The 24581-nt window shown below is 39.1% G+C and overlaps 1 protein-coding gene across 1 annotated transcript; it reads left to right on the plus strand.

Annotated features, from left to right (window-relative positions):
- The first annotated feature begins 265 nt into the window (after positions 1-265).
- On the plus strand, positions 266-24410 carry KCTD6 (potassium channel tetramerization domain containing 6). Its single transcript, XM_058171829.1, has 3 exons — positions 266-607; positions 18987-19096; positions 22294-24410. Exons 2-3 carry the CDS (start codon positions 19070-19072, stop codon positions 22978-22980), a joined length of 714 nt encoding a protein of 237 aa, XP_058027812.1. The 5' UTR covers positions 266-607; positions 18987-19069; the 3' UTR covers positions 22981-24410.
- Positions 24411-24581: the final 171 nt, after the last annotated feature.

Here is a 24581-nt window from a genome sequence, read left to right on the forward strand (position 1 = left end):
CAATTAGAGGTCGGCAAAATAGGGCATCTAATATATATATAAGGCATGAAAGAATATATCGTACAACTAGATTTTCCACGCGGTTTGGAATACCATTGGAACGCATTGACCGCAGCCGGCTATGCGGCCATTAACCCTCAGATAAACCAGTTTGCTACGTAAGAGATTTCATCAAGCCTTTGAGTAAACACGCTCAGCGTCGAAAACACGCTCCAGCTGTTCGGTACTGGCGGACTGAAGCCGGGAGGGGGACACACTCTCTCTCTCTCTCTCTCTTCAACAAAGGCCTGGCGAGGCTCGGGGTCGCCAAAAACGCATCGGCAGCCTTGCCTCTGGGGCTCGCCGCTACCCAGCCTTTCCAGCCAGTTTCCCCCGCTTCTCCTTTTCCCTCGTCGCTCAAGCCGGAGCGAGCAGGCTCCGGGGGGCTAGGTCTAAGGAGGAGGAGGAGGAGAAGGCGGCGCCGGGGAGGAGCCAGACACGCAGGCGGATTCAGGCTCGGTTGTGTTCGTACCAACCGGCCTCTCCTGCGCCCGAGCAGCGGCGGAGAGAGCGAGCGAGCGCGCGCGGGAAGAGACGGATGGAGCTCGCGGAACGCCACAATCCCCGGGTGCGTAAAAGCCAGCAGGGCTTAAGATGGCGCAGGAAGTCCGGAGTGTTGCCTTAGCGCTGGGATGGTGTGTGTGTGTGTGTGTGTGTCGGGCGCTTTAGGGGAAGGGGCGAGAGAGAGCCCCGCGCTCTTGTGGTGTGGGTGAGGGGAGAGCCAGGCAGGAGAGGGATGTGCAGCCCGGGCGCCGAGGGCTCCCTTTTGGAGACCAAGGGAAGGGGAGATCAGGGCTCCGGGCTCTTCGCGGGAGGGCGAGGGGGGATTGAAGGGGCAAAGGTGTGTCCGTGAGCTCCTCTCGAGGCGGGCTGCCTCTTTCTTTTGCGGGAAGGCTAACTTGGAGCGTGGGAATGCGGACGGCTTATGAAAGGGCGAGGAGGGACTTCTGCAACCTTAGATGCTGCTGCTGCCGCCGCCTGCTAATTCCCCACCGCCTCTCGCCCTCCTTTCCCCCCATCGTGTGGTCGCTTGTCGGGGGACTTTCTTCTCTTCACCCCCCACTCCCCAGTTCAGGACTGTATGTGAACCCGTCATGGCGTGTGACTTTCGTACCTGTCACCAAAGAGGGATCCTAAACTTGCTTTTCAAGAAATAAAAGTGGCTTGAGCAAGCGCGGTGGAGGAGAAAGGAAGCCATCCTTTAGCGGGTGCCTTCCAGATGCGTGGGGGCTGCCCCTCGCATCGGAGCCATCTGCCGCGGCGAGGAAGAGGCAGCGATGCGCAGTAATTCCCCCCTTTGGGGACTTACTAGGTAGGGCTAGCAGAGTATCTGTCTAGAAAGTTTCAACTTAAAAAAAAAATAATAATAGAGGAGGGCGTTTGAACAAAAAAGTGGGTCGATTGCCTTGAAATAACAGGATTGCCTGGAGGTTTGGGAGCTGATGAGGTGAGGTGGAAGGGAAAGGATGCATCCGCAAGGGGTTAGAATCCGTGGTGTGCGCACGCGAGACATCTCAAGAATGTATAAGCAGGTGGGCAGAAGAAAAGTGTGCAAATCCAACTGCACGGGTTTCCTCTGCAACAATCCTCCGGTGCATTCCTTTTAAAGTCGCAATGTAGCGGAGCATTATTACATTAAGTAGTTTTGAAGATAAAAATAATAGGAATTTTTAATCTGTTGCTTGTCAGCGGTGGTTTCCGGTCAGAATATTTATTGCACTGCAGAAAATCCATTTAACATTCAAGTGCAGCAGTCTTCACTTACATTTCACTTTCTCTTCTGCACTGATTTGTACAGTCCTGACCAACCTAAACTGGGCTTTTGTGATACCGGATTTCAGAAGGATAATGCAGTCAAGTTATTTTAAAAAAGTGATCTAGCTTCATTTTTATTTGTTTTATAGGAATAAAGCCTAAATCTGACCAGAACTAGTCTGGTTGCTTTGTACATCAAAATAGAGGTTCACGTTGTGCAGTAAGTACTGATAGGAAAAGAATCCTGATTCTTGGCTTAGATGGCAGCTCCTGTTGTGATGATATAATGTTTAATAGTAATTAATAAATAAGCAGTGAGATGTTTGTCCTGATGATTGACCTGAGTCAACAGGTTTTGTTTATCTCAACCTGCCTGATGACAGATTCAGACTTCTCAGCAAGAGGATCAGTAGATGTTGCAAATTGATGGATAAATTTGGAAGCTTTCATAGGTGTAGGATGACCAGAGTTCTGAGTCGGTGACATTAAACTAATTTCGGTAATTCTATCTAGAATGCAGCAGCTTGGCATAAATTGTCTATTTTAATGGTCTAGTAGTTTTCATTTCATTCTCATAATTTTGACTTGGAAGCTTTAGTCCATTTATGACTGTCTTATGGCATTTGAAAGAGTGATCAATTTATTATTGTAATTTCTTTGTTGTGAACTGCCCAATAAATTGAGAATCGGGAGTCATACAAGTTTATGTGATGTTAGAGGAATGATAAATGATAAACAGAAGGAAGTGAAATGTAGAAATTATTAATAGTGGTCCTTCACAAAAGTGTTTTTAGGTGTGACACAAATATTCTCACATTGATGGCTGTTTATTTCACAGTTTATTCATTTATTATTCCCTCCCTATCAACCATGTCCATGCATGTTCCTTGTTTAGTATATTCTATGTATCCATCATGCAAACTGTGTAAACATGTATATCATAAAAATAACAGCTATGCCCCTCAAATTGTTTGAATTTAAAGTACATAAATTGAGGCTAAAATTGGAAGATTTCCCTTAGGCTCATGCGTGGCTAACTTAGAATTTCAAGCAAGTTCTGATGCCTGGTCTTAATGTCTTAGTTAGAAAGTTAATAGTTGCCTGCCAGTTAGAATATTGTTGAAGGTTTATAAACCCATTTTCAATCATTGAGTTGTAATTCATAATTCAGTTACAAATAAAAGATTTTGTGAGATTCCATAAGTGATTGCTGAATATTCTACCTATCCAGGACTACTCTTTGGTGTAGTATTTCTAAGGCAGAAGTAGTAATGCATCCTGAAATACAGTGTTGAATAGCTATTAGCATTAGAAATATTGCAGTTTTCAGTCCTCTCTCTTGATTTTCCTTTCCTCTTTTAAAAAAACCAACCTCCTACAGCTATTGATCAGCTAATAGATAGGTTGTCTGAAAATCTGTGATGGGTGGCACAAATCTACAAAAGATTTTTCAGGATAATTGCTATATACACAAATAATTACATTATTTTAAATGTACATGATCAAAAATAAAATTTAGGTTTTGTTTTGGTCTTCCTTGCTCTGTCAATAATTTGGGGTGGTTTTGTTTTTTTGTTTTTTTACCTTAGGGGTGGTAGTATACTAAGCTAAGGAAAACTCACTCCCCCCTCCAAAAAAGCTGGACCTCTGTGGTATACCTAGAGTAGCTGATTTTCTGCTCATGATAATTGATAGGAACAGTATCATTGCTCATTTAGGAATATTAAATGTATCCCGTCTCATTCCTTGCACCTATTGAAAAACAATTGTGTTACCTCAAACTATAAATCTTGGTATTTTTCCACAGGGATTTTATTAATTTAAAGCATTGCTTGCTGCTTGTCAGCCAGAAAAACAATTCCCGGTGAGGCTATGTGCTAGGGAAGACTTCACTGAGGAAAGAATAGGAACATCGGGGAAAACTGACAATATGTAATTTATTTATTAAACTTACATGCTGTTCTTTTCACTTTGCAAAGTGACTTTGGGTGACTTACAATTTAAATCATATATTTCATGCTTAATTTTAAGGAACCTAAAAACTTAGTGTAACCACAAATGTATTCTAAAAGAGAATTTAAGTAAACAGCAGTTAAAAGTAGGTTGCCCTTGAAAGAAAAACTGCTGGAAAAAGAGGTTTTAAAGACGGAGATATTAAAAGGAAATTGGAAACAATTTTACTGAGATGAAAAAATAACAGGAGAAGAAGCCAATGTAGTTACACGAAAAGCTTGATGAAAATATAAAGCTGTAAGAACAAATATAGGAAATGGAAAGAGGTTTAGATCACACAGAATCATACAGACTCTAGAACTGTGAAGTTGGTATCAAGACAAACAATAATGTGAACTGAGGTTAGGGAAGGAGACTAATAGAAAGGGCTTATTTTGAAATGTTCACATTAAAAGGGAAAAAGAATATGCCAATATACTGATTCATATGCCAATATACTGATACAACTGATTGCAATTGCACAGTGAGTACAACAAAATAGTACAAGTAGTGACAAAAAGGCAGAGCTAGATAGCTCTTATTTTTGTTTAGTTATTTTCTAACAAAAAAAATATGCCTTCATCAGAAATCTGAAGAGCTAAATGAAAAGGCAGATTTGATGCTTTGAAAAGGATAACAACGTGGCTTGGGAATGCCTTTTTGCTCTGAATGAATTGAATCTGCAATACAAAGGTATTAGCTGTTGATATGAATAAAATCAAATGGACAACTTCCAGGTTTGATTTTGATTTGGAAGGTACCTGGAAATTGTACTTCTGAAAAAGATGTTTGACTAAGAATTGATTGTGTACTGAATATGAACCAGCAGAATGATAGGGCTATAAAAAAACCACATAATTTTTGCACTATGTTCTGCTTTGATTAAATATCTTTTTCAAATATTGTTTCTTATAAGAAGGATTCAGAGCAGGCAGCCAGGATGATCAGGAGACTAGAAACCAAGACTTACGATGAAAGATGGAATGCTTGGTATGTTGGTATCAACATTTAACCTTGAGAAAAGATGATCCTGTATGTTTCAATGTGCATCTTCAAAAACATCATGGGATAAAAAACGGTCAAGATCAGATTTTTTTCTGGAATAGTGGATACAGGAAAGCAGAATGTAACTGAACGTTAGATGCAATTTTCCAACAGTGGTGAGATGACTTTCATTGGATGAGTTCAGGGGGAAGCTAAACAACCATCTACTTGGAATGCCAGCACTGAACAGGAGGCTGGCGGCAATGTAAATAAATCCTTCCAACTCTGTGACTTTAGAGAGATTGACTCAACTTTGTTGTGTCTGGGTAAGAAATACCTTGAAGGGATTCCCACAGCCAAATGCTTTCTGGATCAGTCATTGGTCCTGTGTGGTTGAATGTTACCTGAGCATGAACCTCAGTTTTTGGAGAATAGGTCAGAAGGAAGGGCTGAGGATTAAAGCAGTAAATTGGCCAGTGGAAATCAGAGAGAAGCTATTTCTTCAAGACTATGAACAAACTGTTTTTGTTATTCTGAATCATGTTTACACATATATGCCCTACAGTAACCCTTCCTTTCCTGGCCTTTCATCTTGTTGTAGTCAATCTATCCTTGTACTATACAGGTATTTCCTGCATTAGATAAATGGTGGGGTTTGTTTTTTTTTTGCTATCCATTTGTGCTTCATAGATGGAAGGTATGTCAACAAAATCTTGCTATTTCATATCCTCCATGGCCCCAGTGGATTTACAGATAGTCTAAACTACGTTGCTGTAATCATATGCAAGGTAGAAATAGTAGAATGTAGCCAAAGGCTTTTGAATCCTGAACGTTTAAATTTCTTGCTTGTAGTTGGAAAGGAATAATGTATTTTATTGTGAAGCAAGTTTATTATGAAGAAAGAGGGTCACATTCCAAAATGTGGAAATGGCCACAAAATCTAAATCTGATTTCATTTCATGTACAAAATATTTATTTATTTATTTATTTATTATTTAAATTTGTATACCGCCCTTCTCCCGAAGGACTCAGGGCGGTTCACAGCCAAGTAAAAAATGCACAATACATTATAAATACAATTAAAATACTAGTAAAAAACTTATTTAAATTGGCCACAATTAAAATTTGGAGATAAAACCCATTAAAAACCCATAACTTAAAAAAAAAACTAACCCAGTCCAGCGCAGATAAATAAGTAAGTTTTGAGCTTGCGGCGAAAGGTTCGGAGGTCCGGAAGTTGACGAAGTCCTGGGGGGAGTTCGTTCCAGAGGGCGGGAGCCCCCACAGAGAAGGCCCTTCCCCTGGGTGTCGCCAGACGACACTGTCGCGCCGACGGCACCCTGAGGAGTCCCTCTGTGAGAGCGCACGGTCGGTGAGAGGTATTCGCAGCAGCAGGCGGTCCCGTAAGTAACCCGGCCCTATGCCATGGAGCGCTTTAAAGACGTTCACCAACACCTTGAAGCGCACCCGGAAGGCCACAGGTAGCCAGTGCAGCCTGCGCAGGATAGGTGTCACTCGGGAGCCACGAGGGGCTCCCTCTATCACCCGCGCAGCTGCATTCTGGACCAACTGCAGCCTCCGGATGCCCTTCAAGGGGAGCCCCATGTAGAGAGCATTGCAGTAGTCCAGACGAGACGTCACAAGGGCGTGAGTGACTGTGCACAAGGCATCTCGGTCTAGAAAGGGGCGCAACTGGCGCACCAGGCGAACCTGGTGGAAAGCTCTCCTGGAGACGGCCGTCAAATGGTCTTCAAAAGACAGCCGTGCATCCAGGAGAACGCCCAAATTGCGCACCCTCTCCATCGGGGCCAATGACTCGCTCCCGACAGTCAGCCGCGGACTCAGCTGACTGTACCGGGATGCTGGCATCCACAGCCACTCCGTCTTGGAGGGATTGAGCTTGAGCCTGTTTCTCCCCATCCAGACCCGTACGGCTTCCAAACACCGGGACAGCACTTCGATAGCTTCATTGGGGTGGCCCGGTGTGGAAAAGTACAGCTGGGTGTCATCAGCGTACAGCTGGTACCTCACACCGAAGCCACTGATGATCTCACCCAGCGGCTTCATATAGATGTTGAACAGAAGGGGCGAGAGAATCGACCCCTGCGGCACCCCACAAGTGAGGCGCCGCGGGGTCGACCTCTGCCCCCCCGTCAACACCGTCTGCGACCGGTCGGAGAGATAGGAGGAGAACCACCGATAAACGGTGCCTCCCACCCCACTTGCTTAACTGTTACCGCATAGCTGGAACGTGCAACTACAAAATTTTGCTTCAGAGTAGATTCTGCTGCATCGGAGTAAAGCCTTGATTGGACTTCTCCATCACTCCAGGTCAGGGAACATTTGAGCCTGTCGTTTGGAGACGGTGGCTAGCTGCTGCATTTATACATCTGCGAATGTTAGTTCTGGCTAGGGAGTGCTCAAACAGCAAAGCACAGAACAGGAAGTCAGGTCAATCAGTCAGTCAGCACATAGGACGCACACCTTCTCACTATTTGCAGTTGGTATTTGGGAGGTGTGTGCATTGGTCCATTTGCAGCCATCTGCAACCTACAGTTATCCATTGGGTTGATGGATAAGGGGTTTTTCACAACGTAAGTATGTGGTGATGTCGGCAACTCTAAATCAAGCTTAAGGCCAACTTACCGTGTAATTCTACATCTTTTTAAAATGTTGCTTAGTGTCAAGGATTCTTGCACAAGAGTGTAAGAAAGGATAGGCTTTTGTATTTGGGCACAGTTGAGGTCGTTGATCAGCCAGTTCTCATGGATTGGTTGTCCCCTGAGGAGCAGCCTGGTCACTGAATAGGCTCGGGAGCCCATGGTATGTATTTGTGCTTGGTTTCCTGATGATGAAATACTTGTTAAAGTTGTAGGTATGGCCTTTTTATTAATACACTCAATTTTCTTTTCTTTTTGCTCCCCTTCATTAGTGCTTCTGTAGATATGCAATAAGTGTAGCATAAGGCTAGAGAAAAAAATACCCAGTTTCTATCATCCAAATTGTGTTCTTCCAAGACAGTATTCATACAATGGAGCTGATGCATTATGATTGGGAGCTGAGAATAACATATCCAATAGTCTGTTTTAATGATATGGACCAAACGATTAAAGAGATAGTGTTTCTTTTCCACCACTTTTCTTTCCATTTAGCAAAAAAAAAGTATTCTACATGTAGCGCCGGAGTAAAAGTCTGTTATTAATGATGTTACAATGCCCTGATGTTATTGAGGGGTTAGGCGTAGTTTGCAGAAGTGCAGGATATAGTATAAATGTCCTCCTCTCTTGCGTTACTCTGTTCCTTCTTTCTATATCACTACAAATAGTCCTCAACCTATGACCACAATTGAGCCCAAAATTTATGTTGTCAAATGAGAAATTTGTTAAGTGAGTATTGCCTCATTTTACAACCTTTCTTGCCGCATTTTTTTTAATTTACATTTATATCCCGCCCTTCTCCGAAGACTCAGGGCGGCTTACAGTGTATAAGGCAATAGTCTCATTCTATTTGTATATTTTTTACAAAGTCAACTTATTGCCCCCCCAACAATCTGGGTCCTCATTTTACCTACCTTATAAAGGATGGAAGGCTGAGTCAACCTCGGGCCGGGCTTGAACCTGCAGTAATTGCAGGCTGCTGTGTTCTAATAACAGGCTTCTTACAGCCTGAGCTACCACGGCCCTGTCGGGCACGGCACTTTGTTAAGTGAAGCACTGAAATTGTTAAATTAGTAACAGAGTTGTTAAGTGACTCTGGCTTCCCCATTGACTTTGCTTGTCAAAAAGTCATAAAAGGTGATCACATGACCTCAGGACCCTGCATCCGTCATAAATATGAACCAGTTGTCAAACATCCAAATGTAAATCATGTGACCATGGGGATGCTGCTACGGTCATAAGTGTGAAAATGGTCATAAGTGACTTTTTTCAGTGCCATTGTAACTTTGAACAGTCACTAAACAAACTGTTGTAAGTTGAGGACTACCTGTAGTATAACTTAAGGTTTTGGTGGTATGCCTTTAGTGGTGGAACACTGTTGCTGGTAGAATCATGTCTTTTGTTGTTGTATGCCTGGAGATAAATGGACTCCAGAGGATGTTAGAGGACAGGAAGGCCTGGAGGAACGTTGTCTATGGGGTTGCAATGGGTCGGACACGACTTTGCAACTAACAACAACAACAAATGCCTGGACAGATTTATCCGTGTTTCTTTCAAATCTTACAGTCTGCAAGCATAACAAAATTTCTGCCAAGTTCTAGGATCCCTCAGGTAGTGAATCTTTATTTTGATAGTTAGCATTCTTTGCCTAAAATCAGCAAGACCTGGATAATCTGAGAGAAGGGGATCAAGGAGTAAGCTGTGATTTACTTCTCCAATTTAGTAGATGAAAAATACCCATTCAAAGTCATCAGAATATTTCCTCTGTACTATTATTATATTTCGGGCTAACTTTGATTCCTCTTGCTTTGAGAAGCTTTTTAAAAATACCTCTCCTCTTCCACCTCCTCTTGTATTTTTCTCTTTTCTTCCTTACTTCTGCCAAATTCTGTTTTGTAAGGGAAGAAATTCAGCAGAAATAGTACTGCAGTTCTCCTTGAAGCTAGGACACATGCTCCATCTGTTAAATATATAAAACATTTCAGTGCCAGAGGCAGGAAGCTTGGTATAATGGGATATAATTTTCAGTCTGGGAACAGCTTGAGGGCCTGACAGCGCTGAGTTGTGTAATGAAAGTTTCAGCTTCTTGTTAGGTAAATTCTTTTAAAACAGACCTTCTGAACTTTTGGGTTTTGTCAAGACTAAAAAGTATCCAGGTTTCAGAAAGTCAAAATAAGTTCAGTGTTCTAGATGGGTAGAGAACCTGCCCATTGGTGGCAAAATGGGAAGAACCATACGCGTTGTGCATAGTTTGCCAGCCCATGTTCCATTTCAGGGATCACTGGCTAAAAGGAACTTGGGTAAAAAATATGGAAAACATCTTGCTTGAGATAAATCGCTCTGAATTTACACTGTGTAATAAACCATGGCTTTATGGTGTTGCTTGATCCAGAAATCATCTTACAAACATGACGGCCACAGAATACTTGAAACCAAAAAACCATGTTATGTCTTAGCAATGTGACAATACAGACATAGTAATTCTTGCTTATTTCCCTCAAGGTCATTTCACTGATCCTTTATAGGTAATGAAAGAAACGTTTTTATTTGTTTGGCCCTATACTTGGAGGTACGAATTCATTCTTAACCTAAAAACACATATATATAAATTTTTAGGGGATGCCAATAAGGACCTATACATTTGGTATTCAGTATAAAGTTTTGATACTATTAGTAAAGCTGAACTACATCATTGTTAAAAAAAAAACCATCATCACAGTCATGGTTTTCAAAATCTGCTCAATTGTGTTGGATTACAACAAGATATAGATCCAGACAAACCAATAAATGAAATAAATACATGGATAAATAAACTGCATTTTTGTCCTAATCCGGCTAAAGCTAGTTAAGTGATATTTCCAGATTGATGACTTTAATTAAAATGCACTTTGTTTTTCTATCTTTACCCATTTTTTTTGGTGGAGTGGGGGGATGAAAGAAGTGATGGGAAGGTTGGAAACAGAAGAAAATATTAATCTGGAACACTCATAAAACTACTGATTTAAGCAAAATGATTATTTTAAGGGATTCTGTTCCAGATGAAACCAATAAAATGAGTAGTTGAGACTAAAGAAGTGGTGTACAATCCTTAGAAATCGGGTCTACTGAGTTCAGTGCTATCCCCCAAATAATTAGTTATAAAATTGGAGCTTTTAAAGGCAGCGGTCCCCAACCTTTCCGGCTTGGACAGGTGGGGAGGGAGAGAGTGGATGGTTCTGTGTGAGTGGCAGGTGTGCGTGCGAGCAGCTCACACAAATGGAGCTTTATGTGTGAGTGTCCACTGCTTGCACCGGTGGAGCTGCGCTCTCTCTCTCTCTCTCTCTCTCTCTCTCTCTCTCTCTCTCTCTCTCTCTCCCTCCCTCCCTCCCTCCCTCCCTCCCATCCCTTGTGAGGCCCAGTAGTGGAGCTGTGGTCCAGGGGTTGGAGACCCCTGTTTTAAGATGATAAAATTTAGCTAGCCTGATGCCACATTGTTGAATATTACCATTGCATTTTGAAAATTCTTTTGATTTTCAACCCATCTTGTTATGATCAAAAATTAGGAAGAAAAGCTTTTATTGATTGAAAAAATGGGGAGAGATGACCTATCTTCATTGGGGTTTTTAAAACCTTTTTGGTCACCTGTCCTCTAGAAATGGTTAGTATTTGTTAGACTAGCTAATAGAGGCACATCTTCCCTGGCTTAATTTGTAAACACTATTCCTCTGAGTAATAAAATGTTAGGTATTCTGCCTGTTTCAAGGCAGTTTTGCCTTCAGGTATCTCTTGAAAATAGCAAGAAGTCTTTCTTACCCAAGACAACTTTCAGTAAATAAGAGAGGTAAGATACGTATATGTATATTTTGCTTGCAGACTTCCCTATTTTGCTGCCTCTAGGTGGTTATGGAATACCTCAAAACCGTCATACATATAAACATAAAAATCCACAAATCAGTATCAACACATACCAGTGTCATGTGCTAGCAGTCCTAACTTCGACAAAGGGATAAAGAAATTATCTGGATAATAACTTGGAAAATATATCATTTTCTTATTCTTATTCTTTTATTATTTATATATTATATTATAAGGTACTTGGTTGATATCTAGGATGCTGGCAGAAACCCATATCAACCATTAGCACAGGTCAATGGTATTTGTGATGTATTTTTGAATGTTCAGTTGTCTGAGTTTCATGTTTAATGAATAAAGTAAATAACAACAACAATAATAATCAGAACCATTGTTACTTTTATGGAATCAGACTTATCAAGATTCATGAAACATAGGTAATGTCAAATAAATACACATTTTTGTTTTCTCAGGTACCTGGTACAAGCAATTTGCTTTGTGGTGTGTTGTTCATATTATCTTGTCCTATATGTACTATTCTTGCACTTCTATTCCAGGGACTGATTCTGCATTTTTTCTACATTTTCATTTTAAGATGGTTATAGTTTATGTAGAAATACAAGCCTTTCAGTTATTCTTTATTGAAAGAAAAAAAAATCAGGGTACAACAATGTTCTTCCAATATGCAGCTTTATTATTTCCAGATTTAAAATTGTTGATCAGAATCAGCAGCCCTGCTGTGTTTTCCAGTACAAGATACACTACTTGGTGCTTTTTCAGCTTTTATGCTGCGTTTTAAAACTAGGTATCTGCATAGTTCTGGAAATCTACTTTAATCAATAAGGCTGGATGTGTGTGTTTTGTGTGGGGCTGAGCAAATGTGTCCATGTGTAAAAGGGTTATGAAGTGCTTGCCTGAACCAATTGCTTTAATAAATTATGCATTCTGATGCTGCACAACAGTATTGTGATCAAAAGCTATTTCTGCCACGGAGGAGGCAGGAAGATGTAAATCTTTTTTACTTTCCCCTAAAGTTGTTGTTTGTTCATCAATTTAAGGCCTTCGGGATATTAAATTTAATGGAAATTGGTCAGTGAATTTAAATAGATTGGTCAGACTGCTCTATGTAGGCAAAGAATGTACATGAGATGTCGGTGGACTTCCAAGCCATCCCATCCCCTACAATGAAACATCAGTGAAATTCTATATTAGTTTCCAGTAGGATTTTTTTTAAAAAAATATTGTTGCTTGTGGTAACCTTTCTCATGAATATGTAGTAGGTTACTCAGTTTTGAAAGAGAGAATGAAGGCTACTAGCAGCTGCTACCAAAGGCTACATTTGTTTTCCCTTATGTATTTATATAACTGAATGGATTTTCACATTGTCCATTAATTTGTTCTTTCTTTCAAGAAACAGCCTATTCTTTTATTGTAGGCTTAGTTGATCTTTTTCTGTAGATGTTATTGATCAAGTGAGCTAACCAACTAGTCAAATCTGGTTGCACCTGAATTTGATTTATTGCCTGGAGAAAAATTAGTTTTTTACATGTTCAGGCCTCATGAACTTCTTTTGATATTAAAGGGAATTGAGAACTGAGATTAACCTCTGCAGTTGGCAGTGGTTTGTCCAGCCTAGACAACAGATTTGTTTGAAAACATATATACTGAGTCTTGTCTCTGAAAAGCACTTGGTGGTTTATGGCAAATCATAACTTAAAAGGATCCTTCTAAATTATAGCATCGTATGAAACACAAAAACCCAGTAATCAAAATATTTGGAATATTAAAAAGAGCTGGGTTAAAATGGTAAGTTATAATTATGTTTAATTCCTTCTTATATAAATAATGTTAGTTTTGGAAGATTATTGAGGCTGATCTCCCTTTATATTCAAGCAAGAATGGCTCCTTTATATATACATCTTATCAGGCTTTATAAGAGGGTGAAATAGATGAAAAGATTTAACTAGATTCTTAATTCCTAATGCTTATAAATAAATTGATTGAAATTAACTGTTGGGGTACACTGAGAGGGAAGAGTATAATTTGTAAATAAGTAGTTTCTTAAATGCTTTATTTTATTTTTATGGGCTTTTTAAACTACCATGTTTTCCCGAAAATAAGACCAGGTCTTATTTTCTTTCTACCCCCAAAAAAACGGCTAGGGTTTTTTTCTCAGGAGGGTCTTATTTTTTTACCCCCATGTACTAGTATGAGATGGGAGTGGGGAGTGGCCTCTTCCGCCAGCTTCCCGAAGGGTCGCAGCAGGCCATTCCACCATCCATGAAACAGCTGCTTCGCGGGTACTGCTCAGGCCGCCATTTTCAGCAAAGGTGTTAATCTCCTCCCCACCTGCAGATCGTCCTTTCAAAGAGGCGTTTCACCATGATGAAGAGGCGGCTGGAGGCAGCATTTGTGTCGGATTGGGCTTTCACCTGCCTGTCCTCCTTTTTTCAGTCTATGCTGCCTCACACAGGTAAAAGAGCTGCAGCACTCGCCAGGGCCCAAAGAGTGGCGGGCTCAGCATAGCTGTAAGCCCAATGCCGGCAGCCCAGTGCTGCCGCTCCCGTGTGAAGTTTAGGGGAGAGAAACAAGCCAGGGTCTCTGTTGCTTCTACTTTCCAGCCAAAAGCAAAAGCAGCAGAGACCCTGTTCTTCCTTCCTTCCTTCTTTCCTTCCTTCCTTCCTTCCTTCCTTCCTTCCTTCCTTCCTTCCTTCCTTCCTTCCTTCCTTCCTTCCTTCCTTCCTTCCTTCTGCTCAAGTTGCGAAAAACCCGGAGATTTGGGTAGCATTTAAGTGGTTAGGATGCCTGCAGGATCCCTGGCTTCCGAGGCAGGTAAGGGCCAGAGAGGAGGCGCTGCGAGGGAGCCCATTTCTCACGTTGACTGTGCGGGAGTCGCCCATTCTGAGCAGGTGCCAAGCTGGAGGCGGTTGAGGGTCAGTCCCCTTACCCGATTGCCCTCCGCCGTTTCTCGTGTGTGTGAGAGAGAGAGGGAGGGAGAGAGAGAGAGATGGCAGAGAGGAAACCCTTTCAAACAGTGTTGCCTGTGTATTAATGCTAGAGGTATTAAATAGAAATATAAGACAAAATGAAGAGATAAAAGGTATGAGAATTAAGAAAGAAGAATATAAACTACAGGCATTTGCAGACGATTTAGTGTTTATTTTAGAGGACCCACAAGAAGTAGGGCCAAAATTAATAGAACAAATAGAAGAATATGGAGAAGTAGCAGGGCTGAAAATTAATAAAGACAAAATGAAAACATTGGTGAAAAACATCACAGAAAAGCAGAAAAGGGAGTTAATGGAAAAATTAGATTTTCAATTAACAGCAAGATGTATAACAAGGAAGATAATTACTATAAATTGAAAAGGGGCCTCTGTGGCTCAACAGGCTCAACAGGCTAATGCAGTCTGTTATTAACATAGCTGCCTGCAATTAGAATTATTGCAGGTTTGAGTCCCACCAGGCCCAAGGTTGACTCAGCCTTCCATCCTTTATAAGGTAGGTAAAATGAGGACTCAGATTGTTGGGGGCAATAAGTTGACTTTGTATATAAATATACAAATAGGATGAAGACTATTGCTAACATAGTGTAAGCCGCCCTGAGTCTTCGGAGAAGGGCGGGATATAAATTTAAATTTTAAAAAAAAAGAAAAATTGAGATGGATTTGGAGAGATGGAAGAATTTACAATTATCAATAATGGGAAGAATAGCAATAATTAAGATTAATATATTACCAAGATTGTTGTTTTTATTTCAAACAATACCGATCAAATTAGAAAAAAATATTTTGAAATTCTTAATAAAATAATAATGAAATTTATATGGCAAGGGAAAAAAGCGAGAATTAACATAAAAATGTCACAAAATGCAAGACTTAGAGGAAGGACTACCAAACTGGGAATTATATTATCAGGCAGCAACATTATCATGGATGAAAGAATGGATTGTATTAAGAAATATAAGGTTATTGACATTGAAGGGACATGATTTACAACTGGATTGGCATATTTTTCTTATGGTATGGGAAGAATAAGATACATAGTTATTTTCAAAGACATGTAAGAAATGCTTTATTATTAGTATGGGGGAAAGAGAAAACATTATTTGAAAATACCAACATGGCTTTCAACAATGGAAGCATTAATACATTCAAATATGGGAAATATTACTAGATATAAAGATATTTTATCAGAAAAGGGGGAATTGAAAACGAAACAAGAATTAGAAGAACAAAGGATTGATGTGGTTTGGTACACGCAATTGCAAATACAACAGATATGAAAAAGATGCAAAATTATATGGTTTCTACTTGGAGATGACAGAATTGGATGAGATACTCACAGGAACAGATGAGAGAATGATTAAAAATTGTATAGTTACTTACTTAATTAGAAGAACAAGTAAAGAAACGATAGCATGGGCAAAAAAATTTGGACATATAATAGAGTTTGATGAATGGCAGCAACTATGGGAAAGAAACTATAAGTTAACAATGGCAACAGCATATAAAAAGAATTTGTATAAAAGGTTTTATAGATGGCATATGTCACCGGAAAGATTGGCAAAAATGTTTAAAGATAAATCAACTAAATGTTGGAAATGCCACCAGACACTGGGATTATATTATTATATGTGGTGGGCATGTGCAGAAGTGAGAAATATTGGGCAAGAATTTGATTATGGTTAGAGAAGATGTCGCAACAACATATTGATTTAAAACCGGAGCTGTTTTCGTTGGGTATTTTATCTGAGAAATTTAGTAAAGAAAATGTATATTTGCTTATTCATGTAATAACTGCAGCAAGAGTTGTATTTACACAAAATTGGAAAGCGGAAAAAATCCCTACAGAGGGAGAGGTAATTAAGAAAATATTAGAATGTGCAGAAATGAATAGATTAACATTGACAATTAAAGGGAAGGAAGAATTGGAGTATTATAATATATGGGGGAGATTTTATCATTGGATGGAAAGTGCATATGGACAAAAAATGGTATGAAATTAAATAAATTTGGAAGGGCTTATTTTTGGGATAGGTCATATTTTCAGGGAAATGCGGTAATAGGTTTTTCCCCCCAAATAATGGAATTTATTGCATTTAATAATTTCATTATATGATTTATTTTGTATTGTCTATTGCTTTTGATATTTGTATTTTGTGTAGTTTAATCACTTATTAGAATATTACCAGTAGAAAAAGTGATTTATTAATAATTTTAACACTATTTCTAAATCCATTGTTTATTTACTTATTTACTTATTTACTTTCTGGAGTCTTTTCCTTCTGTTTATATTTCCACATATTTTTCTCAAGATCTTCAGTAAATAATTTATGTACTAATAAAACTCACTGTATTTATCTGTTTGTACTCTCTGGTTAGCCCAAGTTGTGTATTATACTGGAGCATTTTTTGACTCAAGGTATTGAAAATCTGCTAATGTAAAGAAGTAAAAAATCTAGGACCCATTACCCCTGTGGAATTGAAACTTCAATGATATTCACACCAGTTGTGGCTGTTGCAGAACCCTTGCAATCATAGTCCCTCCTGGTTTCCCGCAAGCAAAATCAGTGGGGAAGCCAGTAGGAAGTCATAATTGGAACACACGTAGTCATTTGTTTGGTCTGTCCAAGGTAATTCTTTTATCTCTGTAGGTTAGTAAATATTGACTTGTTATTGAAGTTTGTTTTCCACTACAGTACATTTGTTTTATTTTTGTTCATGGGCATTGGGGTAAAAAATTATATATTTATATTTTTACTACACTCCCTTTCTCTCAGAGGATGATCCAACGGATCACAGGGTTGTCTAGAATACATTAAAAAAGATAAATGGATTACCAAGCTTAAGTGAGCCACCAAAAGGCCATGCCTTAGGAATTGTTTAGTCATAGAAAATGTCATAGCAGAGAATTTCAACAGATAAATAGGTAGCTATAGAAGATGAACACAGGAGAAGATAGCTGTTTAAGTATTCTGACCCTAAACAATTTAGTGGGTCTTAGCACTTAGAAATACGAAGTCAGTTTTTAAAAATAAGGAAGCCATCATGTTCCATGCACCTAATCTTGCTTAGCAATTGGGCTGCTACACGATGGATCAACTATAGTTTCTAAATATATTTCAATAAGGCACGTGATGAAATGTAGAAGTATCACCTTTGTAAGATCTGCATCCTTCAAAAGTAATAATAATGGTAATGGACTTAAATGACCTAAAACACATTTTAGGCAATATCAAAGATATGGGATGTTGCAAATGTATCATACTGTGAGTAGACAATATCTAGAAATAGGTCACCATTTTCAGATCTGGTTTAGTGGCTCTCTATTCTCTCTTTTCCTTTATCCTCACTCTTTTTCTGTGAAGGCACATTTAGCTACATTTTTCAATATAGGAAACTTGTGTTTTGGGGTATAATGATATTTTTTTTAAAAAAGATGAGAGTGACACTGCTGTTTCTAACTAAGCATTACGCTTTCATTGATTTTTGGCTACATATTGCAAAGGAGTTTTCATATTCTGCTGTGGGTGTGGGTCACCATTTGGGGTGATTTATAATAAGTCCCCATTGTAAGAGTCAAAGAATGATATATGTGAACTGCTGTTTTTGCTTATGCAGTGCAATGAAAGGCAGCCCATTACGTTGTACTAGAAACCATGGTTTTCCATAATAATGGCCGATTCCCAGCTTGCTGTTTATTGAAGAGCAAAAAATTTAGCTTTGGAGAAGAAAGTAACACCATCCGGAGCTGTAGATTGGGAAATTAGAAAGTATTCTGGGGGAAGATAGGAACGAATCATTTCCATAGAGTATTGTTGCCAAGAAAAATATACAGACCATATTATTACCGGGAATTGAGCTCTACTTGAGATGGACTTAAATCTTACCCGTACAACAGATGACTGAAACTTGAGTGAAAAATAAAAATTGTATTTTTTTTTTCCATATCAAAATCTTCTGCTCATCTCTAATATGTTAGGCAGGAAAAATAGAGTTGGTACTAGCATTCTTATTCCTAGAATATTTTTTGGGATAGGAGCAGGGGTGGGTTGCTCCTGGTTCGCTCTGGTTCGGGTGAACCGGTAGTGGCAGCGGCGGAAGGCTCTGCCCACCCACCCAGACATCACAAAAAACATGCTGCGTATGTGCAGAAGTGAGGCAAGCACGAGCACCCGCATGCTACCAATAGCGAACCAGTAGTGCCAGGATTTGAATACCACCACTGGATAGGAATTCTGAAAAATCTGAATTGTTTCGAAAACAGCATCTGTATTTGTTTCTAGAACAGTAACTGTATTAACCTTTTCCAGTAAAAACAACTAAAAATATTTTAAACTAAAAGATGTTGTTATTGCAAAATCTTCTTGTGGACATTGGACTGAAATCCATAAAAATGTACTCGATAATAAATACTTTAGTAATTCGGGTGTTTCTTTATCTGGATTAGAACATTGTTAAAATACATGCTGAAATAATTTGTTTTATTGTTAAAAAATCAGGCTGAAAACTCATGCATGGTGTTATGTCGAAATCTTTCTCTCTGGGAGACTGTATAAGGTTCATAGTAGTCAGGATACAGAAGGGATTCTATCACATTTGATTTAATTTGTGTTTCTTTGTAGCTAGCATTCAAGATAGAGGCTACTTGCTTTTTATGTTTATTGTAAGTGCTCCTAATGTGCAATGCGTTCTCTCTCCCCTGCCCCCATCCTCCCCCAAACAGGGTAAGAGTAAGTGGTGAATTCTACATCTTTTCAAAAACACCAGAACCAAATCCAGATTTGTGTAGACCGTGCATTGGAACAGATGGATAATGGAGACTGGGGATATATAGTAAGTATTTCTATTGTTCAATAACATACATTTTTCAGAATATAAAAAAAATTCTCATACAAAGCTATCACAGATAGCTTTTTTAATCCCAAAGCTACGTTTAAAATATTAAAGGCTTCATAGACCTACAGCAAAAGTTAATTTGCTAAGCTAATTAGAAGGAGAATTCAGAGACCATGTTTATGCTAATTGGAAAGCCCTTTTTATGCATTGGATGAAATCAGATTATTTTGAAATGGTTAATCTTATAGCAACCCAGACTCTGCTCAGTTTATATATAAAAAATTCTCGTCTCTCCCCTATGTGTGGTCTTCCTCAGTTTTGGATCCTCCATCAGAGGCCTGGGAGTTTGGGGGGTTTAGCGCAGTATCTTTGTTGTTCCTAGCTCTGCCATTATCAAACATTTGAGAACCAGTTTGGTCTAGTGGTTAAGTCACCATGCTAGAAAGCCAGGAGACCATGAGTTCAAGTCTCACCTTAGCCATGAAAGCCAGCTGGGTGACTTTGAGCCTGTCGCTCCATCTCAGCCCAATTCACTGGGTGGTTGTTATGGAAGAGGAAGAGGCGTTGGAAATGTTCGCTGCCTTGACTTATTTGTAAAAATAATAAAAGACAGGATATAAATAAACAAATTAACTTCTAATTCATGAGAAGAATTGAAATGTTGCATGTGAGCACATGCACATATGTATAAGGTAAGGAGAGGAATAACACAAGCGATGCTTAAATAGTGGAGGTGACAGAAATTAAACGATAATTAGCTGAAATGGAGGTTGTTTAGGAAGAGGAGAAATTTCATGCAACCGTTTTTTCAGCAATCCTGACGTAGTGATCCTATTTTTAATTAATCTCTGCCTGCTAGAATGGATGTTGCGTGGTGAAACCTCATTCAGTAAAGCTTATATTGGAGAATTTCCCAGTATCCTTGGATGTTCTAGTTAATTCAAGTGAACATCTCTAGTTTCACAGCACTGTATTCCAAAAAATGTCTGTGTACTTTGGATTCTGCCCCATGTTCTTTCTGCGTGATTTTTTTTTTCAGTGAAGCAGTTAACAAACTACTTTCCAATTGTGTTTTAAGTAATCCTTGCTACTTCAACTGTTTCCTCCAATAAACAAGGAAATGTTGCAAATTGGTTACCTTTTCCAGAGCCTATTATGTCATATTTAAAAGAGTCTTACATGCCAGAAGCAATTTACACCTTCTCTGATGCACATTTCAGAATCTCGGTTTTTGAGTGGTACAATTTTTCTAATAAATCATTTCAGTGAGGGCTTTTTTTTGTTATTTAAAATAGAATAACAATGGAAGGGACTTTGGAGGTCTTCTAGTCCAACCCCCTACTTAGGCAGGAAACCCTATACTATTTCAGACAAATGGTTATTTGACTCTTCTGAAAACTCCATTCAAATCTGATACATTGGTCCTTCCACGTTACATTCTTTTAAATATATTATTCAATTGGGTTGTTGTTGTCAGTTATTAGCTATCCTGGAATTCAACCAACAAGGTCTGTAGGGGAAGTTAAAGGGTACAGGGGTACCATTTTAAATTGTGATCCATAGGATTTGCTTAGCCTTTTAGATATCTGAAAAAAGGTGAATCAGAAGGTTAAACCTGTTTCCCATTCCAGAGTGCAAGAGTTAAAATGGGTTAAAATTACAGAAAGGCAATTTCCAGGTAAATGTTTGAAAAATACTTCCTAACAATAACGTTAGTTCAGTCTGATAAAAGGTTTTTTTTTTGATATGCAGATGAATTACGGTGATTTATTGAATACAGGTAGTCCTCAACTTATGACTACAATTGAGCCCAAACTTTATGTTGTTAAGTGAGAAATTTGTTAAGTGAATCACTGCAGTTCTTAAATTAGCGAATCTGGTTTCGCCATTGACTTGGTTTGCCAGAAGGTCACAAAAGGAGATCACATGACTCTGGGACACTGCAACTGTCATAAATGTGAGTCAGTTATCAAGCATCCGAATGTAAATCACATGACCATGAGGATGCTGCAATCGTCATAAGTGTGAAAAATGGTCATAAGTCATTTTTTTTTCAGTGAAGCAGTTAACAAACTACTTTCCAATTGTGTTTTAAGTAATCCTTGCTACTTCAACTGTTTCCTCCAATAAACAAGGAAATGTTGCAAATTGGTTACCTTTTCCAGAGCCTATTATGTCATATTTAAAAGAGTCTTACATGCCAGAAGCAATTTACACCTTCTCTGATGCACATTTCAGAATCTCGGTTTTTGAGTGGTACAATTTTTCTAATAAATCATTTCAGTGAGGGCTTTTTTTTGTTATTTAAAATAGAATAACAATGGAAGGGACTTTGGAGGTCTTCTAGTCCAACCCCCTACTTAGGCAGGAAACCCTATACTATTTCAGACAAATGGTTATTTGACTCTTCTGAAAACTCCATTCAAATCTGATACATTGGTCCTTCCACGTTACATTCTTTTAAATATATTATTCAATTGGGTTGTTGTTGTCAGTTATTAGCTATCCTGGAATTCAACCAACAAGGTCTGTAGGGGAAGTTAAAGGGTACAGGGGTACCATTTTAAATTGTGATCCATAGGATTTGCTTAGCCTTTTAGATATCTGAAAAAAGGTGAATCAGAAGGTTAAACCTGTTTCCCATTCCAGAGTGCAAGAGTTAAAATGGGTTAAAATTACAGAAAGGCAATTTCCAGGTAAATGTTTGAAAAATACTTCCTAACAATAACGTTAGTTCAGTCTGATAAAAGGTTTTTTTTTTGATATGCAGATGAATTACGGTGATTTATTGAATACAGGTAGTCCTCAACTTATGACTACAATTGAGCCCAAACTTTATGTTGTTAAGTGAGAAATTTGTTAAGTGAATCACTGCAGTTCTTAAATTAGCGAATCTGGTTTCGCCATTGACTTGGTTTGCCAGAAGGTCACAAAAGGAGATCACATGACTCTGGGACACTGCAACTGTCATAAATGTGAGTCAGTTATCAAGCATCCGAATGTAAATCACATGACCATGAGGATGCTGCAATCGTCATAAGTGTGAAAAATGGTCATAAGTCATTTTTTTCAGTGCCGTTGTCACTTTGAATGGTCACTAAATGAACTGTTGTAAATCGAGGACTACCTGTATTTAAAACCAGGTGTTCATATGAGTGTAAAAGTGTTCTGAAACTTACCTTTTCTTCCCTAAGATGACTGAGCCGGTCACTCTAAATGTGGGTGGACACTTGTATACGACATCGCTTACAACTCTCACGAGATATCCTGATTCGATGTTGGGGGCCATGTTCAGGGGCGATTTCCCAACTGCCAGAGACTCTCAGGGCAACTACTTCATTGACCGTGATGGGCCTCTTTTCCGGTACATTCTCAACTTTTTACGAACCTCAGAGCTAACTCTACCTTTGGATTTTAAGGAATTCGATCTGCTTCGGAAAGAGGCAGATTTTTACCAGATTGAACCCTTAATACAATGCCTGAATGATCCTAAACCTTTGTATTCCGTGGATACTTTTGAAGAGGTAGTAGAGTTGTCCAGTACACGCAAACTATCAAAGTACTCCAACCCGGTGGCAGTGATCATCACACAGCTAACCATCACAACCAAGGTCCACTCATTGCTGGAAGGCATTTCCAACTATTTCACCAAGTGGAATAAGCATATGATGGACACCAGGGACTGCCAAGTTTCTTTCACATTTGGGCCCTGCGATTACCACCAAGAAGTCTCTCTCAGGGTCCACCTGATGGAGTATATAACAAAGCAAGGCTTCACCATCCGAAACACGAGGGTCCACCACATGAGTGAACGAGCCAATGAAAACACAGTTGAGCATAACTGGACTTTCTGCAGGCTGGCGCGGAAAACGGATGATTGATTTTCTGTTCGTTCTCTTGTTTTTAATTTTCCAGAAGATGACCCAGCATCCTCAGAACATATTAGGAAATGGGTCTGGCTTTGCCTAAAACAGTACTGGAGGCTTCCTGTTCTTATTTTGCTATGGATATTTATTATTGGTTTTTAAAGACTGCAGAGTGGACATGTGCTGGACTCTTCTGTCTTTTGTCTTGTGAGAAACGTATGCATGTGGTTGCTCTAATATTATGACTTTTTTAAAAAACAAAGGATAAACAAGGGGGCATCCTTTTTTTAAAAAAAAATGGCAGATGATCACATTATAACATTTTTGTTTTATTACGGTCATTGGCCACAATATAGAATGATAAAAATCAGCCTCCGGGTTCAAACTATGTTTAATCCATTTCCTTATTAATACAACATCTGGTAACAAGAGTTAAAGAGTTAAATAACAAGTTAAAGCGGTGGGGGGGGGAATTCTTTCTAGATTGCCCCCAGAAATGGCTATGGTGCTTTTGGAGATAAAATATTACCATCATGTAATCTAACCTTGTTTTTCCTTAATCGGTGAGCAAACAGTATTATAAAAATTTAGTTACCAACAAACCTCCATTGCTTTTATTTTCCAAAATGCAGCATTTTGCAGTTATTGCAACTGTTCCTTTCTATGCATTATAAATTAAGCAACCAAATATTATATCTGCAGCTAGGAAAGTACAATTATAAGTATTTATATTGGATTCTGAATGCAAATCCATCCTGTGGTAGATGTCCTTATTTTTTAATGCCATGTGCAATATTATTTCCAAATGTAATGCTTTTCAACAAAACGCTAATAAAACACAGTCTGGAAATTATATTTGCAAGCTGTTTGTTCCTACCTATTTTCCTACTTATTTGTTTTATAATCTAGGACACGTAAGAATGGCAAAGGAAAGAACATTTAAAATAGGGACAGAACTTAAAATTATTGGCTAGGCTTTTCAAAGCATTTGTAAAGGGAAGTAGGCTGGACAATGCAAATGACATTTTCTTAGAATAGGAACCAATATGCTGTACCTCCTGTTCTGCTCTCTGCCCCATCTGATAATTAAATGAGAAGTTGGCATGCTATACAGAGCCTTATTCTCTAGTGTAGCGTTTGTTCCCTAGGTGGGGGCCTTTGGCCTCATGTAAGGCGTTCTTAGAAAATGAAGTGGGTTGGGGTTCAGGGAGCAGAAACTGGTTGCAGAAGCAACTTCATTATTTTGGTTCTGATAAATTGCATTTTTGCCTATGCTGTTTAGAGCAATTGTTGCATGTGTAATTTCCATGGCAATCCTTTGTTGACAATCTCCTCAACATGATCTCAAAATTCCAAGGATCCCTTCAGATACAGCAGTGCTTCTCAAATAGTGGGGCGGGCCCCCCAGGGGGGGTGCGAGGCTCCGTAAAGGGGGGCGCGTTTGACCTCGGCAAACACTGTCATAACAAGCTAAGCCCCGTGTTTACAGTCGTGCGGGGGGGGCGCGAAAAATGTTTTCTTCTTCCTAGGGGGGCATGACAGAAAATAATTGAGAAGCACTGAGATACAGAAAGATTATTCTTTCTAGTATAGAATCTGAATACTTGGTCCATTTG

Source organism: Ahaetulla prasina, chromosome 2 (assembly GCF_028640845.1).
Source record: "Ahaetulla prasina isolate Xishuangbanna chromosome 2, ASM2864084v1, whole genome shotgun sequence".
Lineage (NCBI taxonomy): Eukaryota > Metazoa > Chordata > Lepidosauria > Squamata > Colubridae > Ahaetulla > Ahaetulla prasina.